We start from the raw sequence: 23,994 nt of genomic DNA, 5'->3' as shown, positions 1-23,994 counted from the left end.
GAAAACGATCACGCAAAGATCCTCTGGGGACTATGGTATCAGGACGGATAGTGTGATACGTGCAAACAGACCAGACGTGACGTTGATTGACAAAGTCAAGGAAGGACAGTATCACTCATTGATGTCGCAATACCATGGGACACCAGAGTTGAAGAGAAAGAGAGGGAAAAAATGGATAAGTATCAAGATCTGAAAATAGAAATAAGAAGGATATGGGATATGCCAGTGGAAATCGTACCCATAATCATAGGAGCACTAGGCACGATCCCAAGATCCCTGAAAAGGAATCTAGAAAAAACTAGAGCTGAAGTAGCTCCAGGACTCATGCAGAAGAGCCTGTGATCTAGAAACGGCGCACATAGTAAGAAAAGTGATGGACTCCTAAGGAGGCAGGATGCAACCCGGAACCCCACACTATAAATACCACCCAGTCGAATTGGAGGACTGTGATTGAGCAAAAAAAAATAAAATAAAATAAAAATAATAATAATAATAATAATAATAATCAGATGAGTCTATGAACTACAAAACTACAACAGAGCAGTCTACAGTTTCTGTATCCTCAGTGAAGAAGATATAAAAAACCACTTTATCATAGTTGATGTCGAAAACAGATCTGGAAAACAAAGCCTTTAATGTTTTATGTCACACAACTTCAGGACGAATTTATGGCTATGGAACATTTATAGTCACTCAACTTGAATCCTTTTTTTTCCACAGACACCGAGGGGGTTATATAGACATCACGTCTTTAGATTTTATAAAATTTATTATCATATTTTCACAATATTTCATGTATAGACTGGCTAAAACTGGGCATAAAGGGCGCTGCCCGTGCTGCACTCAAATTTTTTTTTCTTAATAGAATGACAACGTGAATGAAAAGACATTATTTGACACATATAATTCAACTAACTTTATTCATTATCTAGGGCTAGCGGGAAATGATCTGATAGGGGGCTAATTTTACTCTCAAAAACTGTAAAACATCATTTACCGGTACTTTTGTGGATAAAGAACCTACATCCAAGCTTAAAAGTCTTAAGTTGTGAAGTGGTACTATATGTACTGCTTTGAATTTGATACAGAAATCTTCAGAATGTTTAATGTGACCGGAAGAAAGTCTACCTAAGAAAGGGGAAAGGAAGCCGAGCAAACCTTTAGAAATTTTATAATTAAAATCTCTTCTGTGCCTAACTCTTTTATCTCGTAATATAACATTAAGTTTCTACATTTTGTCGTTTTGAAGGGTTTCTTTTATTATTATTATTATTAATATATATATATATATATGTATATATATATATATAATATATATATATATATATTCTATATATATATATATATATATATATATATATATATATAATATATATATATATATATATATATATATAGATATATATATATATATATATATATATATATATATATATATATATATCCAACTCTTACGATGCATCCTTTCCTCAGTCCTCACCATTTGTCTACATTTCATTGACAAATAATTTGTTGCATTTTTTCTAATGAATAGACTCCTATGCACATAAGATGTCAGTACAGTAACGCATAAGTGTCCATTCATTCAATAATATAATCGTTTCCATATTCTATGTTGTGATATCCAACCAAATACGTGTCCATCAAAGGTTCTGACTGTTGATTCTTCAGTTTCATTAAATTTGCCATCAGTTTTTCCACTAGCTACAGGGATACATGCTTCGGTGATTTGCTTGTTTATTTCCATTTTGTGATTTTTTCTGCTTAGACATAAAAATATGATCTTGAAAGTAGCACTTTATGATCTATACTTTACGTACGGTTTGGAGTTCTGTAACAAAATTATAACACTGACTATGGTTTGCCGCCAGGTCATGCTTACGATAAGAAGAAGAATCCCACGACAAGTCGACTCGGAGTCGACACTCGACAACAATATACCGTTGCGAGCTGCTGTCACGCAAGTGAACGTGTCAAAAGAATCCTTTTCATATTCTGTAATAACACACTAGACAGAGAAAAAACAGCAAAATGAGTCGTCGAAAGTTCGATGAAATGTCGGATTACGGTAAGTGATGATCGTTTTACAAAAAAACCTAGAAGAAAGATATGTGATAGGCAGACGAGGTTAGGCTACCGGCCTGTTGGCTAGCTAGGCTTTCGACCCCATAAGCTAACGAACAGAGGCTGTGCTCCGAGATTTGTGAATTAGTAGGTGCTGCCTTTCAGTATTTTTGCTATTTCTGGCTAAGGCGACAACTGTAGAATGGCCTAGTGTAGCGTTGGAACTCATCTAGGTCACTGGTAGGTACGCGCAAAGGCTACCCAGTTGAGTGTACCTAGCCTACCTAAATTTCTATTGACTTTAAGAAAAAGATGTAGGTAGGCTAGGTAGTAGGTAGAACAAATTATGCAACACTCCATATGTGCAACTACTAGCTAGTATAATCAATTCACTTAAGGTAGATTCCTGTGCCCTTGAGACATTTGTTTGGCGGCCTCAGATTGGCTGGTGCCAGTAGGTAGGCCACTCGTTCTGTCTCATTATTTTCGTCAGTGGCTTAGAAAACTAGCAATATGTTTATATTTAGACCTGTTTTTACTTATCATTGGATTTTGCATCATTAATGTGATCAGGATCAAATAAATCTTGTGTTTTCATACAACAAATTCACCCTGAATAGCACGCTGGTGCTTTCAGATTTTAGATGCGTGTAACCTACTATGTGAGGAGATAATGAAGAATGTCATTATGCTGCGTCTGTAAATGATTAGAGTTTGACTGTATTGCCGATAGAATATGATCTGCAATACATTGTTGTGTTTGTTGTCTCGGCAAGAGATTTGAGTTGTCAATTAGCGATATAAGAGGTTGCAGTTTCAACTATTTTTACTATGTTATATCATTAAATTTTCTGTAACTAAATACACAGAATGCCCATTATGCCTGTCGAACATTTTCAATCCAATATCATATAGTATGTCTGGACGTATCTGATAAGGGAAACAATAATAATAATAATCAGATGGATGCATCTGGTATCATTAGCTCAGATCTAGGAGGGCCGCGGGGAATTCAGTCCAGCAGAGAAGTTGAAGTCTGGGGACAGACTTAGCACTCTTCAACTCAACCTAAGCTTTAATCAGGTTGTATCAGAATAGTTTCTAATTTTATTATATGAAAATATTTTCAAACGAAAGAGATATCAGAGACTTATTTGAGTGATATGAAATAATTATCTCAGTGAAGTAATAAAGAATGAAAAAAGATTGACTTCCTTTCTGGCTGAGTCAAGCATGGATACAACATGAATAGACATATTCTTCATTTTCTCTTCACATATTACATGCATTTAAAATATGAAAGCACCAACATATTTAGGGTGATTTTATTGTATGAAAACACACATTTGTTCATGAAACTTACCTGTCAGATATATATATAGCTGTATTTCTGACGTCCGACAGAATTTCAAAACTCGCGGCACACGCAGTGGGGCGGCCAGGTGGTAGTACCCATTCCCGCCGCTGGGAGGCGGATATCAGGAACCATTCCCATTTTCTGTTCATAATTTTTCTGTCGCCGGTGCTGGAAACAACTGTTTACAGTACCTCCGTCTAGGATTTTTGATTTATCTCGCTTTAAATTATCTGGATTGTCTTTTGGTATCGACTTCTGGATTGTTGGATTGGCACGCGTAATAGTGGATTGGTTTTTGATTTTGGATTGGCTTTTCTGTGTACATGATGTCGGGATCAAGTACTGGAAGTTTCAGAGTGTGTGTGAGGAGTGAATGTAAGGTGAGGCTTCTTAAACCTTCAGTTGATCCTCACACAGTTTGTATGGAATGCAGGGGGCATGTTTGCTTGGTTGATGATCGGTGCAATGAATGCAAGGATTTGGTTGATGATGAAATGAATGATGTAGAGACCTATCGACGTAAATTGGAGCGCGATAGAGTCAGGAGGTCGAGTCTTCCTCCAAGAGCAGTTCTACGAAAGGTAAGGAATGTAACATTTCTCCTCCTCTAACACCGGTAGATTTTGCTCAACCTAATCCATCCTGTTTTGTTGCTTCGGGCCCCAGTGCTGTGTGGAGAAGGTAACACCCTTTCTCTGATTCTTGAGTCTAGTCTATTCGCGCTCTTGAATCGAAAGTTTTGGCCTTAGAAACTGGCCCTGTGAAAGTTTTGTGTTAGTGCCCCTAGTGTGTGGAGGGGGCATCAGATCGGCCCCCATATGCCTCTAGGCCTAGACCTCTATCGGACTCCCAGGACTCAGGGATGTGGGTATGTCGAAAGCCGCAAGAGGGTTACGGGGGCTCCCCACCGATCTGGCGTCCCTTCGGCAGGCCTTGTTGCTAAATCCCAGGCTGCCAAGGAGCGCGCACGAGCGCGTGTCCTGAAAGATTGCTTTTTCGTCCTCCGAAGCGTCCTCCCCGCGCAAGGGGTGGAGCGCTTGGAGAGACTCGCGTCCGTTTTGAAAAGGACTTTGTTCCGATACGTAATACAAACCATCGGTCCGTTTAACAATAGGAAGTAGCTAGCGGCAGCTGGAACGGTCGTAAGCTTCGAACAGGGGAGGAAGACGGTAGTTAACTGCTTGTCGGACAGTCGCGCGCCGCGCGACTGGGAGGTAAACAAATCACTTTTGCTTTCGGCCGCGGGTGTGAAGGACGTGTTTTCGTCATCGCTCTCTGCCCGCTTCATCGTCGTATGCTTTGTTTATATTGTGTTTTCTACTAATGGTTTGTTTGACTGAAAATGAAACTGTAAGTACACTGTTTTTCATTTTCATTACTAATTATGAACCCTTGAATTATGTCTCGGTGCCGAGGGCGGTCGCGCTCGCGCCCGAGTCATGTATTTGGGCGAAAGGGTGTAATTGAAAAATGTAAGTACTTTTTTCATTATATTTTGCCCTGTGCGTTCGTTACCGAGAGTGTGATTGCGCTCGGCACGAACTTTTGAATTTTGTATAATAGAATGCAATGAAATGTGGATTCGCAATTGCAATATTCTTTTCATTTTCTTTTATTGATTGCATGAATTTAATCTGGATCAATTTTCGTTCTTACCCGGGAATTGATCCTTACGATTTTTTATGTGAAATGAAATCGCAGTGCAGTATTCTGTTTTCATTTTCATATATATTTTATGATAGCATCATATTATTGGATCAAGTTTCCGTTCTTACCGGGAATTGATCTTTTCTCCAAGTTCTATTGAAGTGAATCGCAAGGCAGTATTCTGTTTCATTTTCATATTACTTTCACTGCTGTGCGGGGGTTGGGGGAAGCGAAGGTCTGCCAGGAAGTCGTCGGAAAGCTCTCCCGCGACCCCTTTGGTAGCCGATTCTTCGTCTTCCTTCCTGCCCCCGCTCAGCTTCTTCATTGTATTTGTATTTGGGGTCTTCCTTGCGTTCGGGGTGGGGCATGTCTTCCCCCCGTGCGTGAGGGAACCCCTCTTACTAATCTATCTATGTTACCGCAGGTGCTACATCCGTGGGAGACGACCTTGGATGTAGATGTAGATCCTCACGAGGTTTTGTACTCGTTGTCGGGGGCGAGAGTGCTCCCGCAACGAGCCCTGTGTAACTGTATGCATTCGTCAGAGGCGCAGTGGGTGCTGTACGAGTCCACAAGAAGTCATCGGAAAGTCCAGTGACTCCTTTGGTAACGGACGTCCAGTTGTACTCGGGGTCTTCCGTCCGCTCTGGGTGGGTTTCTCTCCCCCCAGGCGCGAGGAACGCCCCTCTAACTAACCGACTGTTGCTTCCGCAGGTTTGCCATCAGCGAGGACGACCTGGGACAGGTGTGGGAGTCGCTGGGACTGCAGGGGTTTGATTCAGCGGTTGGCGGGGTCGGCAGTGGTCACTCATGATACAGGTAAACCACTACACAACCACAATCTCGACACCAGCATAGGAGAAGTCACCGCACCTGGTGTCACACCACATGTCATGTCGGTAACACCCACGGCTGCAATCCAGAACCAATTCCTGCCGTGCCAATCAGGACGGTGCCACCGCCACCTGGGTTCTTGTATTGCCGACCCCGGACTGCCGCTGCCCAAAGAGTACCCCCCTGGACCTGCCGCCAGTGTTTTTCCGAGGATGACGGTAGCTGCCGACAGGACGCCTGTCTCTCCTGTGGTACCTGCCGTGCCTGCCGTACCGGTTGCTGTCCCAGCCGCTCATTCCCTTTCAGATCAGGTGCCTGCTGCTCATTCACTTTCAGATGTTCCTGCTGTTCCTGGACCTGTTCCTGTTGTTCCTGCTGTTGGTGATGCTGTCACAGTCTCAGGTCTTTCCGGACAGGTGCAGTCGGGCCCTGTTGCTTCGGCAACTGCCCCGGCTCCCTCCTGGATGGAAGACCTGACGTCTGTCCTGCGGAGCCTGGCGAAGAAGAAGAGGAAGAGGAAGAAGGTGTCGTCGTCGTCTTCTTCGTCGTCCGCTGCCTCTCCTTCCCCTTCGACTTCTAAGGCCAAACAGCCGAAGAAGAAGAAGGTTGCCTCCTTCCCCCCTAAGAGACTCCTTCGGGATCTTCTAAGGGCCCGGCTCGCTCAGGCGAGCTGGGGAGCTCTTTCTGCTGGTCCTCCTGTTCCTTCGGGAACGGGGCCCGTCGCTTCTTCTGCAAAGAAGTCGACGGGGACCAGAGGGACACCAGCTCGGCTGGTGCGTCCTCACCTGGTGCTAGCGGGTCTGCCGCTAAACCAGGTTCCGTCTCGGCCGCTTCTCGTTCGCGAGAAGCACCGAGTGGACGCTCTTCAAGAGACCGTCCAGCCAAAGTTTTGACGCCCGAGCTCGCTCGCCGTCAAGACAGCGGCGCGGAGCAGAAGACTGGCGAGAGTCGTGCACACGACTCTCGCCAGGCCAGTGGACGCTCTCGCAGCGATCAACTGGCTGCTCGGGCTAATGTGACGGTCGCTGATCAGCCACGGGTTGAGGCGAGGAAAGGAGTCCCGCGGCGCCGGTACCAGCCACGGCTGGTACCAGCGACTCGACGCGCCGAGAGGACGCTGGCCGGGTCTCGACGCGATACAGAGCCTAGCAGGTCACCCCCGTCCGCCGCTCCCGATGGGACCGGGCGGAGGTCGTGACCAGCAGCAGCTCGCCTGACGCTAGAGATCGGTCTCGACGTTTCTCAGCCGAGCCCATCGCCCCAGGCGAGCGGTAAGGCTAGGCCTGCTGCTCGACCGTCACCGCGGGTGTTGGACGATCAGCAGCAGCCCTCCACGCACGCTGGTCCTGCCAGCGAGCGAGGGGGGAGCGTCAGGTCTGCCTCTCCCATAACGGGTGAGGCGAGGAAGGGGTCCCCGCGGCGTCGGTACCAGCCACGGCTGGTACCAGTGGCTCGACGCGCCGAGAGGACGCTCGCCGGTCTCACCGTGACAGCGAGCCTAGCAGGTCACCTGACGCCGCTCCCATCGGGACCGGGCGGAGACGGTAACCAGCAACAGCTCGCCTGACGCTAGAGATCAGCGTCGACGTTCTCAGCCAAGCCTCTCGCCTCAGGCGAGCGGCAAGGCTAGGCATGCTGCTCGATCGCCACCGCGGGTTGACGATCAGCAGCAGCCCTCCAAGCACGCGGGTCCTGCCAGCGAGCTAGGGGGGAGCGTCAGGTCTGCCTCTCCTGTACCTTCAACCTCCTCGGGCTACGCCGGGAGGAGCAAGGTACCTATGAGTGATCGCGAGAGGTGCGCCGCTCGCGACCTCCCCGCTATGACGCCGTATGGACCAGGCACGGTTCTAGACCGACCAGGACATACGCGCAATTAGCTGGAGGCGACCGTCAGGGGTCTGCCGCTCTTCCTCCTTCTGAAGGAGGAGTATCTAGGATCTGTTCTTGTTGGAGGGACTGGACGGTCCTACTCCGCAAGACGCGGTTACTCCCGAGATACAGAGGAATTTGCAGAAGTCATTAAGCTGATTCGTCAGCATAATGACCCTGCGGAAGGATTGCCGCTCCCACCAGCAGAGCCCACGTCTCTGCTCGAGTCGTTTGGGGGCCCGAGAGGGAACCCAAACCGACGGTGGGTCTGCCGCGATCGGAGCTTGCCGATTCTGTCTCGAACCAGTGTCTCTCGTCTCCGGACAAGAAGGCTCTCTCAGTTCTGGCCGGTCGATCAAGCTACTTCCACCTCCTCTACTGCGACAGCGGCGTTTTCTACGTGTCTTCGGACACCGTATTTAAATACGTCCTTCGGTCCTCCTGAGAGGTTTCGACCTCGACGAGGACTGGAATGAGTCGGAGGACGGTATCGGCTCTCTCCTGCAGGTGTCGATCAGCCCCACCAGACGACGTTCACAGTGGCGGCAGACCCTTACCTGCAGTGAGAGTTCGTAACCCTCCGCGGGGTAAAACGTTTTCTCCTGACGATACGTTTTCCCAGACTCTGAGAGGCCATCGCCGCAAGGCGATGGCTGCTCCTACTCTCTCCAACTGCTAGTTCCACTGGGAAGGCGAGCGAGTATCCAATTCCTTCCCCATTCCCTCCCTCCTTACGGCTACGAGGGAAAGGGGAAGGATCCTACAGAGATTTCTTTGTAGGATCCCACGTTCGGGACTGCGCTACCGGAGGGACCTTCGGGTCCTACCTGACGTAAGCCCCGGTCGTTGAGGAGGAATCCTGCTCCATTCTCGATTTCTACGGGAATCGAGAGGACCACCAGCCGATATCGTTTGACGAATTCGGTGGGGTTTCGCAGACTGCTTAGAATTCTACGGAATTTCTAGCGCATTCAGAGTGTTCGAGTTTTTTACGATCTTCAAACACTTACGCGAGACCACGGTCCAAAGTGAGCGAGACGAGAACTCCCCGATATGTTACACGATAATCGGGAACCTCGCCTATGCTCGAATTCCTGTAATTTCTAGCATTGTAAAGAAGACTGCTGCTGAAAGAACTATCTCACAGTAGGCGACCAACCTGGAATAGAGGAGATCGGACGGGAATATCCAGTTTGGCTTGAACTATCGTCTTAGTATTCTGTTCACCATTGAAGCTTTCCTTCGAGGAAGACTTCTCCTTCACTCTCTTTGATAGAGAACTGAAGGTGGTCGATCTCCAATCCTTATTTTGTTTTCTTGAAGGAAAGAGAATTTAGGATGAGATCGTTGTTCAGAATCCTACAAATATACTACGTATATTAACCTCGCGACATGATTCTGCTAAGCAGTTGAATTGTCCGAGGGGTAGGCGCATATCCTAGTTATTCTACGGATTGCGACTTAGAACGAGAAGTATTCTAATGGAACTGCAACTCGGGTTGCCTGCAACCTCCCAGGAGTTTTCAGTTTCAATTTTATATACTTATGGTTTTTGTCACGACAACACCTTTTCAACTTTTATATTTACCGAAATTCGTTTCGCCTAAATATAATTGCCCGAGCATATCTTTTATGCTCGGTAGTTTTCTAGCCGAACGCATTCCTTCGTGGAATAATGGATTACTGGCAACTCGGATGACGAGTCAGCAGGCTCAACCACTGCGTATTGAACTGCCTGATAGCAGCTCAGTATCAGCTGGGCCTCCGAGATTTCACGGTCATGTATGTCTCTCTCTCCCCTGCTTGATTGACTACCGAACCGTATCTCTGCCTAACAATCATGGACTTAGGTCTCTGATTAACGGGGATTCTCGCAATAATGAAGGACCATCTACTGCGGTGACGCTAGATTCCATCGCCTTCGACATTGCGAGAATTTTCAACAGAGATATCTCTTGGACTCTTTCATCTTTCTGTTTTACCGCACGGTAACAGAAGTCTGTACAAGTCTCCCGCTGCATCGCACTGCGATAATGCGAATGATTTTGCAGACATCTGAGTTTGTCTTCAAAAATATCTCGTATTCGTAGGTGTACAATTGTTCATTGTTCAACCCGAATTACAAGATGTGTCAGAAGACATCGCCTACTCTCCGACCTGACAGCTCTACCTCCAAATGTTCAGCCCATGAGAAGCAGTTCTTCAGGCGGCTTTCACCTGTGTTTTCATTACCGAAGAACGCCCCGCTTTCATTGCAACTAAGACTTCTCACCGGACAGCAATGAAATAGCGGTTAGCGTTTTCAGTCATTTGTAAGCAACAGGTTATGAATCTTGAGATCCTTCTCTCGATTCATATGTGAAGACGTAGGTTGCATTCAATATCTACCTTCGTCTTCAACGGTACATAGTGTTGTTTCTCCTTAGCTGAGATTCAACAAACATGAGATGTTTTACCTTCAGGGACCTCGGTCTCTAGAAGGCAATTGACTTTCGCCTGTTGGGTACATGCCTTAAGAGAATCATCACCTCGCTGTCCGGCATTGGTGACAAACAAATACATCATTTGTTTGTGGTCTCGGCATAACCCTTTAAAGGCGAAGGTCACGTGACTTACTCGGATGCTTTGACAACTTGCCTCCTACCGAACGCAGTCAGTCGCAGCTGTCAGAGCGCCCGAGTCAGTTACGAATTACGCTGTTGACTTAGTTTCGGTTGTTACACAGCAACCATTACTTCGTTTTAATAGCTTGTCACAGTACCCATACCATTGACACCCACCATGGAGTGTCGGTGTCCTATCCACTACCGAGAACTTCGCTGCATGGGGATAGGAGGAGGCGAGAGACTTCGTTGCTAACGGACAGACCAGTATGGGTACTGGACATCACCGAAGTAGAGAAGAGGGATAGGTCATGCGACTATTTCCTTCTTTTTCCTCTGAGGAACTGCATGACTTCTCCTGCGAAGTCAGGCACCCAGGGATGGGATCCGTGACGCTCGATTTCGTACCGAACTTCGTAGCGAAGACTCAGAACCCTTCGGTCCCTGACGATTGGTTCGAGTCGTTCACAATCCCCTCCCTAATGGACTTCACCGCCTTCGATGCGAAGGAGATTGATGCCTGTCCACAAGAACTTCTCCTTGGCGCAGGTATGAAGGCAGGGGTCTGGTCCAACCAGACCACATGCCCTTCCTTCTACCTTCGGGAGGGTATTGCCCACGGTCCTTGGATCTTTTTCCTGGGACCCGTGGTGGCTGCTCAAACACGTTGTGTAGCGAACCCAGACCCTCGCAGGCTGAACAGCATCGAGTCCTGGTGTGACCGTAAGAATGGATGGTGAATGAGAGTGTGACTGGCTCCTCTTCCCCATCTTTTTCTTCCCCTCTACCTGTGGGTTAGAGGGACACGGTCGTCACCCTGCTGGATAAGGACAAGATGCAGGTGAGCTACTCAACAGAGCCCCATCCATATCCCTTTCACTAGGGATAGGAGCATATATCCACCACTTCCTCCAACAAGGGGGAGGAAGTGGATGCCAGCTTGAGACAACCCATACTTTATGTTGCCTCTTGCAAACAGGAACAAGTTCTTGCTTGCTGGTACGAAGAGATACGCTTGCCTCTCTCTTAGTACTCGGCCCAGAGGTCTGACCATTGATCCTGCGGTGCACACCCCGATCAATCGGACAGAGGCTTTGGATACCCTCCCTCGCTCTTACGACCAGGGAGGCATTCCAGGGATGGACGAACACCAGTCTGCTTCATCAAAAGACTCAGATTCCTCCACCAAGAAGTGAGTCTTCCTATTGTTAAAGGACCGATGGTTTGTATTACGTATCGGAACAAATGACAATTTGTCGAAAATTGCATTTTTCCTAACTATACAAACCTGAGGTCCTTTACATATAGTCCTCCTCATGCCACCCCTCACTCTGCGTATTTTGCATGGGCCAAAAGCAAAAGTGATTTGTTTACCTCCCAGTCGCGCGGCGCGCGACTGTCGGACAAGCAGTTAACTACCGTTCTCCCCTTGTTCGAAGCTTACGACCGTTCCAGCTGCCGCTAGCTACTTCCTATTGTTAAAGGACCTCAGGTTTGTATAGTTAGGAAAAATGCAATTTTCGACAAATTGTCATTTTCGTTTTGAGGACGCTTTACGTCCTATGTCTCCGCTTTCGTCAGAGGATGCGTATGACGCCTTTCCTCCTCAGAAGAGAGGTAGGGTTTCTACCGACGAGGACGTTGGTTTCCACGCACAGGCGTGTTCACCTGAGAGGCAGGTAGCTGTACCTGCTAGAAGGAAGGAGGCGTCCCCTCGCCCCTCGCCTTCTCGCAGGGTCAGTCCTGCCCCTTCTTCTGCTCCTTCGTCACCTACGAAGGATATCCTAGTGTCCCTTCAGGACCAGATTACGTCGCTTATGGCTCAGAGGACTCGCCCAGCAGCAGTCGAGCCTAAGCGTAGAAAGGACGTTAGCCTGCCCGTTCAAGAGGACGGAAGCAGTCTCATTCTCTCTCGTCTCGTTCGTCTCTCTCTCCACCTCCGGATCGTCACCGTTCTCGTTCTCCGAGTAGATCTTTCGCTCTCTCAGTAGAGGACGCTCGCCAGGACGCTCGGCGTTCGAAGCAGGACGCTTTGCGCTCTCGGCAGGGCGCTGTTGAGGACGCTCGGCAAGACGCTCGGCGTTCGAAGCAGGACGCTTTGCGTTCTCGACAGGACGCTCGCCGTTCGAAGCAGGACGCTTTCGAACGAGGCAGGGACGCTTTTGAGGATGCTCAGCAGGACGCTTGCTTGGCTAAGCAGGACGCTTTTGGCGCCTCTCTCAGGAAGCTCGCGCTTCCTCTCGTAGGGACGTGTCTGTTAAGACAGTTTCCCGTTGCTTCTAAGGACCGTGCTTCTTTCGCAGGATGTCCGTCCTTCTAAGGATCGTCGTAAGGGCGATTCCGTACCTGTAGCGGGTACTTCCAATCAACGGAAGTCTTTGTTCAGGCTTGAGACTGCTGGACGTACGCCCTCTCCTGATGGACGTTCTCCAGTTCCTCTTAGGGAGGAAGGGGAACTTAGTAGTCCAGGGAGTTCCGTCGAAGAAGATCCTCCGGTAGCTTCAGCTGTCTCGGACTATAAGGTTCTTGTCAGGCTGTTACGTTCATCCTTCGGGGAGAAGTTCCAGCCGGCAGCCCCTAGGTCTCCTCCCTCTCAACTTTCGTCTTCCAAGTCCGTTAAGACCCCTGAGTTCGTCGAAATGAAGACATCACTGTCGACCAAGAGGGCTTTCAAGAAACTTCAAGATTTTCATGTCTCGAAGGAAGGATCAGGGGCAAGACCACTTTCGCCTTCCTCCCTCTAGACTCGCCGGGAAAGGAGGAATTTGGTATGAAAACCAAGGAGGACGTGGGAGTAAAGGTTCCTTCGTCCGCTCTGGGTGACTTCTCCAGTTAGTGGACGCTAAGAGGAGGTCTCTCTTATCGTCTGCTAAGGTGTCCTGGACTCCTGTGGCAGACGGACCACCACTGAAGGGACTGCTTCGCACCTTGAATGTCTTTAATTTCTTAGACTGGTGCCTGGGAGTTTTAGACCTTCAGTCTAGAAGTCCTGATTCTCTCAGTCTGGGGGAGCTGTCCAGCGTGTTGTCATGTATGGACAAGGCCGTCAGGGATGGTTCGGAGGAGCTAGTTTCTCATTTTGGAACTGCTTTCCTGAAGAAAAGAGCTCTCTTATGCAATTTTACCGCTAAGTCGGTTTCTCACGCTCAGAAAGCGGAATTGCTCTTTGCGCCTCTTTCGGACCATCTCTTCCCCCAGGCTATGTAAGGATTTTGCAACGAGTTTGCAAGAGAAGGCGACCCAGGACCTCTTGGTACAGTCTTCAAGACGTCCAGCAGTTCCTTCCACATCTGCATTCAGTAAACCCCCGAAGAAAGTCAAACCTTTCGCGGGCACCCCCATCGAGAGCAGCTCCTTGAGGGAGAGGTTTTTTCGAGAGGAAGAGCTTCATTTAAAACCAAAAACCACCAAATGAAGATCTTGTCCTTCAGACGCCAGTCGGGGCCAGACTGAAGTTCTTTGCGGAGGCATGGAGGCAGAGTGGGGCGGATCCTTGGACTCTCAAGATCGTAGAGCACGGGTACAAGATCCCCTTTTTACATCCTCCTCCTTTAACATCAACTCCCAGAGACCTCTCTCCATCTTATCAGGGAGAGAAGAAAAGTATTCTTTTCGATCTGTTAGACCAGATGGTCGAAAAAAGAGCGGTGGAACAAGTCTTGGACCTGGAGTCACCGGGCTTCTACAACAGGATTTTCCTGGTGCCGAAGCAGTCGTCAGGTTGGGCGCCCAGTCCTGGATGTGAGCAGGCTCAATCTTTTGTAGAAAAGATCAAGTTCAAAAATGGAGACGCCTCAGTCGGTGCTGGGAGCCTTGAGACCTGGCGACTGGATGGTGTCTCTGACCGCAGGACGCGTACTTCCACGTCCCCGTCCACCCTCTTTCAAGGAAGTACCTGAGATTCGTCTTAGACAACAGGGTTTGGCAATTCAGAGCCCTTTGTTTCGGTCTCAGCACGGCCCCGATGGTTTTCACAATGATAATGAGGAATGTAGCGAAGTGGCTCCATTCGTCAGGGATCAGGATATCCCTCTACCTCGACGATTGGCTGATCAGAGCGTCGTCGAGGCAGAAATGTCTGAAGGACCTTCAATTTACGTTAGCCCTAGCAAAGTCTCTGGGTCTTTTGGTCAACTCCGAAAAGTCGCATCTGACCCCGACACAGTCCATTGTGTATCTGGGGATTCAGATGGATTCAGTGGCTTTTCGGGCGTTTCCATCCCAGGAACGTCAGCGACTGGGGTTAGAGAAAGTCGCAGCCTTCCTAGAGAGAGAAGCTTGTTCGGTGAGGGAGTGGATGAGTCTGCTGGCACCATTTCCTCGCTAGAAAAGTTTTGTCTCGCTGGGAAGACTGCACCTCAGGCCTCTTCAATTTTTCCTTGCGTAAGAATGGAAGTCGAAAGAGGACCTGAATGCGATCCTAAGGATCTCAAACAAGGTAAAAGGCCACTTAAGATGGTGGCTCGACCCTCAGAAGTTACGAGAGGCTTCTCCTTAAATCTTCTGAGACCCGACCTAGTGTTGTTCTCAGACGCTTCCATTTCCGGTTGGGGAGCAACACTGGGGGGGGAGGAAGTGTCAGGCTCCTGGAGAAGGGAACAGGTAGCCTGGCACTCAATGTAAAGGAACTGGCAGCGATATTCCTGTCGCTGCAGTTCTTCGAAGACAAAACTGTCAAGCAATGGTTGTTCAAGTCAACTCAGACAGCACCACAGCCCTTGCATATCTAAAGAATCAGGGAGGAACTCACTCCAGATCCCTTTTCTCTTGCGAAAGAAGTTCTGCTATGGGCAGACGCAAGGCGCATCAAGATCCTGACAAGATTCGTGGCAGGGGTTCAGAATGTCAGGGCGGACCTTCTCAGTCGACGAAATCAGATTCATACCAACAGAATGGACTTGCACCAGGAAGTCTGTCAACAATTATGGACATTGTGACGTCCTCTAGTAGACCTGTTCGCTACATCGAGGACGAAGAGGCTTCCTCTGTATTGCTCCCCGGTTCTGGATCCAGGGGCAATTGCAGTGGACGCGTTGCTCTGGAACTGGACAGACCTGGATCTTTACGCCTTTCCCCCATTCAGATCATGGGGGACGTAATGAGGAAGTTCACAGCTTCAGAAGGGACAAGGTTGACTGATTTGCCCCCAATGTGGCCAGCAAGAGAGTGGTTACAGAAGGTCATGACATTCCTTGTGGACTTCCCAAGAAACGTTGCCCTGGAGGAGAGATCTACTCAGACAGCCTCACTTCAAAAGGTTTCACCAAAACCTCTCCGCTCTGGCTCTGACTGCGTTCAGACTATCGAAAAGTTGGCCAGAGCGGGAGGCTTTTCAAAGGCAGCTGCGAGAGCAATCGCTAATGCTCGAAGAGCCTCTTCAAGAGCTGTCTACCAGTCTAAGTGGTCCTCCTTCAGGGGCATGGTGCAAAAAGGAAGGAATTTCCTCTTCCACGACCTCTGTGAATCAGATAGCAGATTCTTACTCTATCTAAGAAATGTGCAGAAATTGGCAGTTCCTACAATCAAAGGTTTATAGGAGTATGTTGTCTGCCGTTTTTCGCCACAGAGGACTGGACCTCTCCGACAATAAGGATCTGCGATCTCTTAAGGTCGTTCGAAACCACCAAGATTCCACAAGCAAGACCGCCCTCATGGAATGTCGATGTGGTTTTGAAACATCTTATGCTAAGTCCCTTTGAGCCTCTCCATGAAGCTTCTCCAAGGGACTTGACGAGAAAAATGCTTTTCCTAGCTTCTCTGGCGACGACGAAGAGAGTTAGTGAAATTCCAAGCGTTCAGTAGCTAGTGGGCTTCAAGGGGGACAACGCTGTCTGCTCGTTGAGCCCATCTTTCTTGGCTAAGAACGAGAACCCGTCTAATCCTTGGCCGAAGAGCTTTGAAATCAAAGGAATGTCGAGTCTCGTGGGTCAAGAACCAGAGGAGAGCCCTGTGCCCTGTCAGGGCTCTCAAGTTCTATGTGAATAGGACTAAAGAGATAAGAGGTCCCTCAGGTAATCTCTGGTGCTCGGTGAAGAGACCAGATTTGCCGTTGTCGAAGAATGCTGTTGCTTTCTTCTTGAGGGACGTCATTAAAGAGGCTCATTCATCTTGCCAGAAGAACTGATTTGAGCCTCTTTAAAGTGAAAGCTCACGAAGTCAGAGCCGTAGCTACTTCTCTTGCCTTCCAAAGGAATATGTCTATCAAAGATATACTTGATAGCACCTTTTGGAGGAGCAATTCCGTATTCGCCTCACATTACCTCCGGGATTGTGAGAACGATTTTACGAGAACTGTAGTTCTTTGGGGCCTTACATTTCGGCAGACACAGTTTTGTGGGGGCTGAAGGTAGTCTCTCCCTATCCCTAGCTTAGTAGGTTAGTTGTTATTGTGTTTTTGGTGATGGTGAGATCTTCTGTGGAAATCTCCCATTCCTTAGTAGTTAATGTCAGGGGTTTTTTGGTTAGTGGTCAGGTGGTGGTCGGTTTGCTGTGTTACTGCCATATGTTTTGGCTAGATGGTCTTGTCACATTGTGGTCACGTCCCCGTTGACAGAGCATCCAGAGTGCACCAGCACTACAGGTCCAAACCTGGCTGGCAACTCTGATAAAAGCATAAGCAGGCTTTAGTGACAGTAATCACAGAGTCTACTTTGCTATCAGGTAAGGAACAAGAAGTAAATCTTTTACTTAATTTAAGTTCCTAAAAATCCTATTCTGGTCTACTACCACCATCCGAAGGTGGGATTCAGCTATATATATATTCTGACAGGTAAGTTTCATGAATGAACAATGTTATTGTTATAATACAATTCTTAAGTTTGTTCATACTTACCTGGCAGATATATATAATTAGAGTGCCCACCCTCTCCCCTCAGGAGACAAGGGTCATGAATAAATATGAACAGAAAATGGGAATGGTTCCTGATATCCATCCGCCTCCCAGCGGCGGGAATGGGGTACTACCCACCTGGCCAGCCCCACTACGTGTGCCGCGAGTTTTGAAATTCTGTCGGACGTCAGAAATACAGCTATATATATCTGCCAGGTAAGTATGAACAAACTTAATTGTATTATAACAATAACATTTTTATTTTATCTTGATCGCATGAATTTTTCAAAATCCGATGATAAATAAAAACAGGTATAAAGAATGAAATGTTTCTCTCTGCAAATTTACTCGTAATTCCTTTGTGTTTTATCTTATTGATTTCAAGAAAAGATTATTTAGTTGTACAATTAATACCAAGTCCTTTGGTATGATCAAAACTTTCATATCTTTTGCAAAACATGAGATAAATGAAGAAATATAAATATATTGCTAGTTTTCTAAGCCTCAAACAAAGATATGACACATTGAGCAAGCTCCCTACCTCCCAGTACCAGCCAATCAGAGGCCACCAAGCAAACGTTGTGGCGGGATCACAACCTTCAAAACTGCTGGGCAAATCCCCCCCCCCCCACATAAACCTAATCACTCCAGCTGCCAAACCCATCCTCAGTCACACTTTCCTCTCTACACTACAGAATATAAGGAGGACACATGACTTTTACCTACACACAGAACAACAACAACAAAAAAACTAACACAACAAGTAACACAACCATAACTCAACAACACAACACCCAAGGACCACAACTCAACAACTCAGCAAACCAACAAGGAACACAACCACAACAAAAAGATCAATGCACAAACAATCACCAACACCACAAAAAGGCAACACACACCCACCAACAACACCAAGGGATCACAGCAGCTCACCAATAACAACCCTCAACAACTCACAGCCACACCAAAAAACCACAACAGCTCCCCATCAACAACCCTTAACTATAACAATCACACACAACCCTCAGGAACTCAAAGCCCAACAAATCCAACAGACAGGCACAACAACTCCAAGCAAACTACATCAAACTTAACAAAACAAACAACAAATCAATAACACAACTCAACTGACTTTCACATCCACCAAGACTTAACAGACCGCTGCCAACACTACTTATCACCAGCTCTCACCAAAGACTGACTAAAGACTACCTCCAAAACACATAACTCGAACAGCTAACTCCAAAAGCACCAGCAGACAACCCAGAACCCACCAACAGCCAATTCAGTCGTTAACCATCAAACCACCAATTACCCTCTCTCTCTCTCTCTCTCTCTCTCTCTCTCTCTCTCTCTCTCTCTCTCTCCTCTCTCTCTCTCTCTCTCTCTCTCTCTCTCTCTCTCTCAGACGTTGTCAAATGGAACTCCATAACTCCTCCATAATGTCTCGTAGGCACAAGAATCTAACTTAAGTGAATCGACTATTGTATGTGACTGAGTCTCAAGTTTCACCAAATGTGGCTTTTGTGCTTGTTTAAACAGTAATCTTACCAGTAGGTATACATTAACAAAACACTAATTAGTGCACACCATGCAAACTTGCTTGAATTAGGTACTACACAATCTGGGAAATGAATATGTCAATACTAACGTTGTTTCTTGGGGACATTGCTGAAGAAAAAAGTCATTATGTTTGTTATGCAATTTGAAACAAATTTTGAAAAGGAGCTACTACCTGTAGGATTTGAATTACTTAATTTTTTTATATGTTTGAATTTAATCAGTGTGCCTCAGTCTCTCTAAAGCTTTTCTTAATTTTTATACATATATACCTATTGTACTATGTTTGAGTGTTTGTATGCATACAATTGATTGTTCCTACACAGTATGCAAAATCTTGGTCCTTTACATTAGGAATTGCTTATGGCGAAGCTGGAACACGGCCGTTAAAACTCTTGAACAAGGTGGTTAGACAGTAACTACCGTCCAGTAGGTGGGGAGACCTACCTGTCTGAATGTAAATACGTACTATTCCACTTTGCTTTTGGCCGTCTGGCGATGCAAACACGTTATCATGAGCTCTTGTCTGATGTTGTTATGCTCATTTTTTACAGAAGGATCTTTTCTTTTATTATTTCTGTAAATATATTGAATATACTGTGTTTATTATTAATAAACAAACTACTACTCTGTTAACGGCTATCCGGTTTTATGGGCTTGTCTAGCAATGCTGTTAACTGGATTTTTCTATGCCAATCTTTGGTTAGCAGCGCCAATCTCTGGTTAATGGCGCCGCTATTCGGTTAGCGGCTCCGTTAAGCAGGATTTTAGTGCTGTTATCGCTGGATTTTTTGGTTAGCAGTATCGGTCTGGGAATGGAACCCCGCTGTTAACCGAGGGCTGTCTTTATTTGTGATAGCCTTGCAGGCCACCTTCCCCCAGAGTGTCTCGGGGTTGGCGGCCACGGGCGTAACATTCACCTCCTATCACCACGTCCTCTCTTTAATTAAGGACATGACAGTATACAGTGGACCCACTGTATTCGCGGACTCACACATTAGCAAATTTCTCTCGGGAACGTTTCCCCGCTTTATTCGCGGAAAATTCGCACATTCACAGTATTTTTCTATGAGAAATATCCACAGATTCTTAGTTTTCATACAATCAACTTACCTGTCAGATATATACATAGCTAAGACTCCGTCGTCCCCGACAGAAATTCAAATTTCGCGCCACTCGCTACAGGTAGGTCAGGTGATCTACCGGCCTGCCCATGGGTGGCAGGACTAGGAACCAATCCCGTTTTCTACTCATATATTTTCTGTCGCCGGTGGTATCAACATCGTTGCTGCCACTTCTTGACTGGAATTCGCTTTTCTAAGCAATTGATCATCTTTTTGTGGACTTTTGGTGAAGTACCTGGATCGTTGTTTTGGCATTCGCTACTGTGGACTGGATTTGGACGTTGCTTTTTTATTTTCTTCAGAATGTCTGATTCAAGTGTTTGTGTGAGAATGTGTGTGAATGTAGGCTGCAAGGTGAGGATACCGAAAGCTTCGGTTGATCCTCACACTGTATGTCGCAAATGTAGGGGTTTTTGATTGTTCTATTTCTAACACCTGTCATGAGTGTGAAAGGTTGAATGTTGAGGAATGGAAGACTCTAACTTCTTACTTGAAGAAGTTAGAAAGGGGATAGAGTCAGAAGGGTCGGCATCTAAGATGGCGGGTAGTTGTACAAGGCCTATTGAGCCTTTAGACAATTCTAACTCTCTCTTAATTATGATTCTCTATCAGGACCCTCACTGACTGTACATTCAGATTCAGCTTCGGGAATTGCTGAACTGAAGGCTACGATTCTCAGGATGAAAGCCGAAAGGGCTACCATAAAGGTAAGGATGGTGAAAGTGACTTTAGTGAAGTGAGTGTCCCCACCCCAGTGTTGTGGAGGGGGCGTCTGACCGTCTCGCGACGCTCCCAGGCCTAGACCTCTTCCAAGCTCCCAAGCCCAGAGGAGAAGGAAAGTCGAAAGAACCGTACGGAGGTTGTGGAGAATTCCCCCCCGGTTCAGGCGTCCCTTCAGCAGGTGCTGTGCATAGACAGCCTGCTCAGGACCGCTATCGAAAAAGCGTCCTCAGAGAGTGCTTCTCTTCGTCCGCTTCTCCCTCTCCTAAACGAGGGTGGAAGGATTCGGACTTGTCCAGGCCCCTGAAAAGGCACTGGAGAGATCCTGGTTTGGATTCAAGCCCGGAACGCTTTTCGGAAAGAAGAACCTCTTCTATCAGAAGGCGAAGAGGGTTTCGCCGTTCCATGATGGGGGCAACACGCTTTCGAGGTCTTCCTCTCCCGTTCAAGAAGACGCAGGAGAAGCGTCCAAAAGGATCATTTTGGCGGTACAGGAACAGCTTTCCGCCCTAGTAGGAGTCCTTTCGAAGGATCCTCCTCGTAAAGAAAAGGACGTCAGACTGCCGGTCAAGAAGACTCGTCTTCCTTCTCCCACCAGGAGTGAGGCTCCTGCGAAAACGTGAGTCTTTTGAGATCTCAGATAGAGACTCGTGGGAAGATATGGATCCGCCAGACAAGCGCGTAGCAACAGCTAAGCGCGAGGCGTCCTACAGACGAGAAGCGTCCTCTAAGAGGAGAGTCAGACAAGCGAGAAACGCATTGCAGACGAGAGGATTCTCCCAGATGGGATACGTCTGCCAGATCAGTAGCTTCAGCCGAGCGCGGAGTGACAAACAGGCGTGAGCATTCATCCAAGCGTGAGGCTCAAGAAGAACATCTGTCACGCAAGGAGGGGACTTCAGGAAGACGCGAGTCTTCAACAAGGCACGAGGTGTCAGTCAGGCGCGAGACGGTTCAGAGGCGCGAGACACCAGTCAGTGCGAGGCGCCAGCCAAGCGCGAAGAGTCAGTCAGGCGCGAGACGCTAACCAAGCGCGAGGATCTTGCCAGGCGCGAGGCGCCAGCCAAGCGCGAGGAATCAGCCAGGCGCGAGACGCCAGCCAAGCGCGAGGCGCCAGACAAGCGCGAGGCGCCAGCCAGGCGCGAGGCGCCAGCCAAGTACGAAGAGCCAGTCGAACATAGGAGCTCTTTACACTCTCTTAGCGCTCTCCTATTAGGAGTTTTGTCCCCAGTAGAGAGAATGGTGGACAAGAAGACCAGGAACGAGAAGTGGTCTCTCCTGCTGATCCGATTATGGAAGAGGAATCAGAGGACGAGTCTCACAGTAAGGAAGGACTGTCGAACTACAAAGTCTTGACAGCTCTCCTTCTCCAGGAAATACGGAGACGCATTGATCCCTGCCGCTCCTCCTTCGCCTCGTTCTCTGTTTTTCATGCTCGAAGACTCCGAAATCGTCGGCTTTCGTGAAGATGAGACCGACGATTTCTATGAAGAGAGCTCTGCAATCGCTTGATAACTGGATGCTTACTAAGAAGGAGCTTGTAAGGACAGTATTTGCATGCCTCCCCCTAGACTGACCGGCAAGAGAGGGATTTGGGGTACCAGACTGGGGAGAATATGGGTCGTCACTCTCCTGCTTCAGCTGAAGTGACTTTTCCAGTCTGGTAGACGCATCCAGGAGACATAGCCTTCACATGGCTAAGATTACTTGGGGCCTTTCAGAGTTGGATCATCTCCTCAAGGGACTTTTTCACATTCTAGAAGTCTTTAACTTCCTAGATTGGTCCCTTGGGGTGATGTCCAAGAAGGCTCATGCCCTGAAGGGCTAGAACCGGATGTTCTCCTAGCAATTCTGTCATGTATTGACAAGGCGGTGCAAGACGGCTCAGGGGAAGTTTCTTCCTTGTTTGGAGCAGGTCTCTTGAAGAAGAGATCTGTGTTTAGCGCTTTCTTGACGAAAGCAGTATCACACTCACAAAGAGCAGCTTTGTTATTCGCCCCTAGGTCTGATTTTCTGTTCCCGTCACAGTTGGTGAAGGATATTTCCCGATCGCTGACGGAGAAAGCGACTCAAGATCTTCTCCTGCAATCGTCCAGGAAGAAGAGAACCAGTAATGGTGGGTGAAAAGAAAGTGGCGTCTACTCCTGTTCGGCCCTTTCGAGGCGGCCCTCCAACTAGAGTTACGCTAAAAGGAAAACGACGAGAAGAGAGTCGAGCCTCGTTCCGCCCCTTTAAAAGGGGAAAGTGAAGTGGCGCTCCTCCAAAACACCAGTAGGTGCCAGGCTCCGGGGATTTTGCGGAAGCCGGACTCGCATCGACACAGATCCTTGGTCGATGTCGGTTCTTCAGAAGGGATATCTCATTCCTTTCCTGGACAATCCTCCCTGACGTCAACTCCGAGGGAATTGTCCGCCAATTACAAGGACCCTGTGTTGAAAAAAGATACTCTTCAACAAATGGTGGATCAGAGTGGGACAAGAGAGCTATAGAACTTGTGCTGGATCAAAGCTCCCCGGGGGTTTTACAATCGTCTTTCTTGGTTGCGAAAGCCTCGGGGGGATGGAGACCAGTTCTGGATGTCAGCGCTCTGAACAAGTTTGTTCAAAAACAGAAGTTCTCCATGGAAACCTCTGCTTCAGTCCTGGCGGCTCTTCGCCAAGGGGATTGGATGGAATGGTGTCTCTGGATCTCCAGGACGCATATTTTCACGTCCCGATCCATCCTTCGTCGAAGAAGTACCTCCGTTTCATGACGGGGGGAAGGATCTTCCAATTCAGAGCCTTGTGCTTCGGCCTGTCGACGGCGCCTCAGGTTTTCACGAACCTTTTGAAAAATGTGGCGAGATGGCTTCATCTGAAAGGAATCAGTATATCTCTTTATCTAGACGACTGGCTTATCAGAGCAAAGTCAGAGGAACAGTGTTTGGAGGACCTGAATGTGACACTAAACCTTATAAAGACTTTAGGATTACTCGTGAACCTCGAGAAGTCCCAACTGATCCCAGCCAGAACTTGGTCTATCTGGGGATTCGGTGGATGGATTCTCGGGGTTTTCGAGTATTTCCTTCTCAAGAGAGGCTAGCGAGAGGTTTAGAAAAAGTCTCTCTCTTCCTAAGGAAGGAACGGACTTCGGCGAGGGAATGGTTGAGCCTTTTAGGGACCCTTTCCTCGCTCGAACAGTTCTTTCACCTAGGAAGACTTCATCTCCGTCCTCTTCAGTTCTTCCTCAGAAGTTCGTGGAACATGAAGACAGGAACTACTCTCGGACTTTTTTCCCATTCCAGATCTGATAAAACGACATCTAGAATGGTGGTTACTCCACTGAGGGAAAACAAAGGTACTTCCATGAAATACAGAGCCCAAACTTGTATTGTTTTCCGACGCGTCG

At 47.7% G+C, this 23,994-nt stretch overlaps 1 protein-coding gene across 1 annotated transcript in view; it reads left to right on the top strand.

The window, feature by feature from the left end:
* Positions 1–1,904: 1,904 nt before the first annotated feature.
* Positions 1,905–23,994, top strand: part of LOC135214751 (nuclear cap-binding protein subunit 1-like) — a 365,385-nt gene continuing 343,295 nt past the window's right edge. The window contains 1 exon segment of the mRNA XM_064249099.1: positions 1,905–2,068. Within this exon segment, the coding sequence (XP_064105169.1) occupies positions 2,032–2,068 (37 nt within the window). The 5' untranslated portion in view covers positions 1,905–2,031.

This window comes from Macrobrachium nipponense, chromosome 46 (genome assembly GCF_015104395.2).
Source record: "Macrobrachium nipponense isolate FS-2020 chromosome 46, ASM1510439v2, whole genome shotgun sequence".
NCBI lineage: Eukaryota > Metazoa > Arthropoda > Malacostraca > Decapoda > Palaemonidae > Macrobrachium > Macrobrachium nipponense.
Note: the sequence above shows the minus strand (reverse complement) of the source record. Positions and strands in the feature narration are given on the sequence as shown.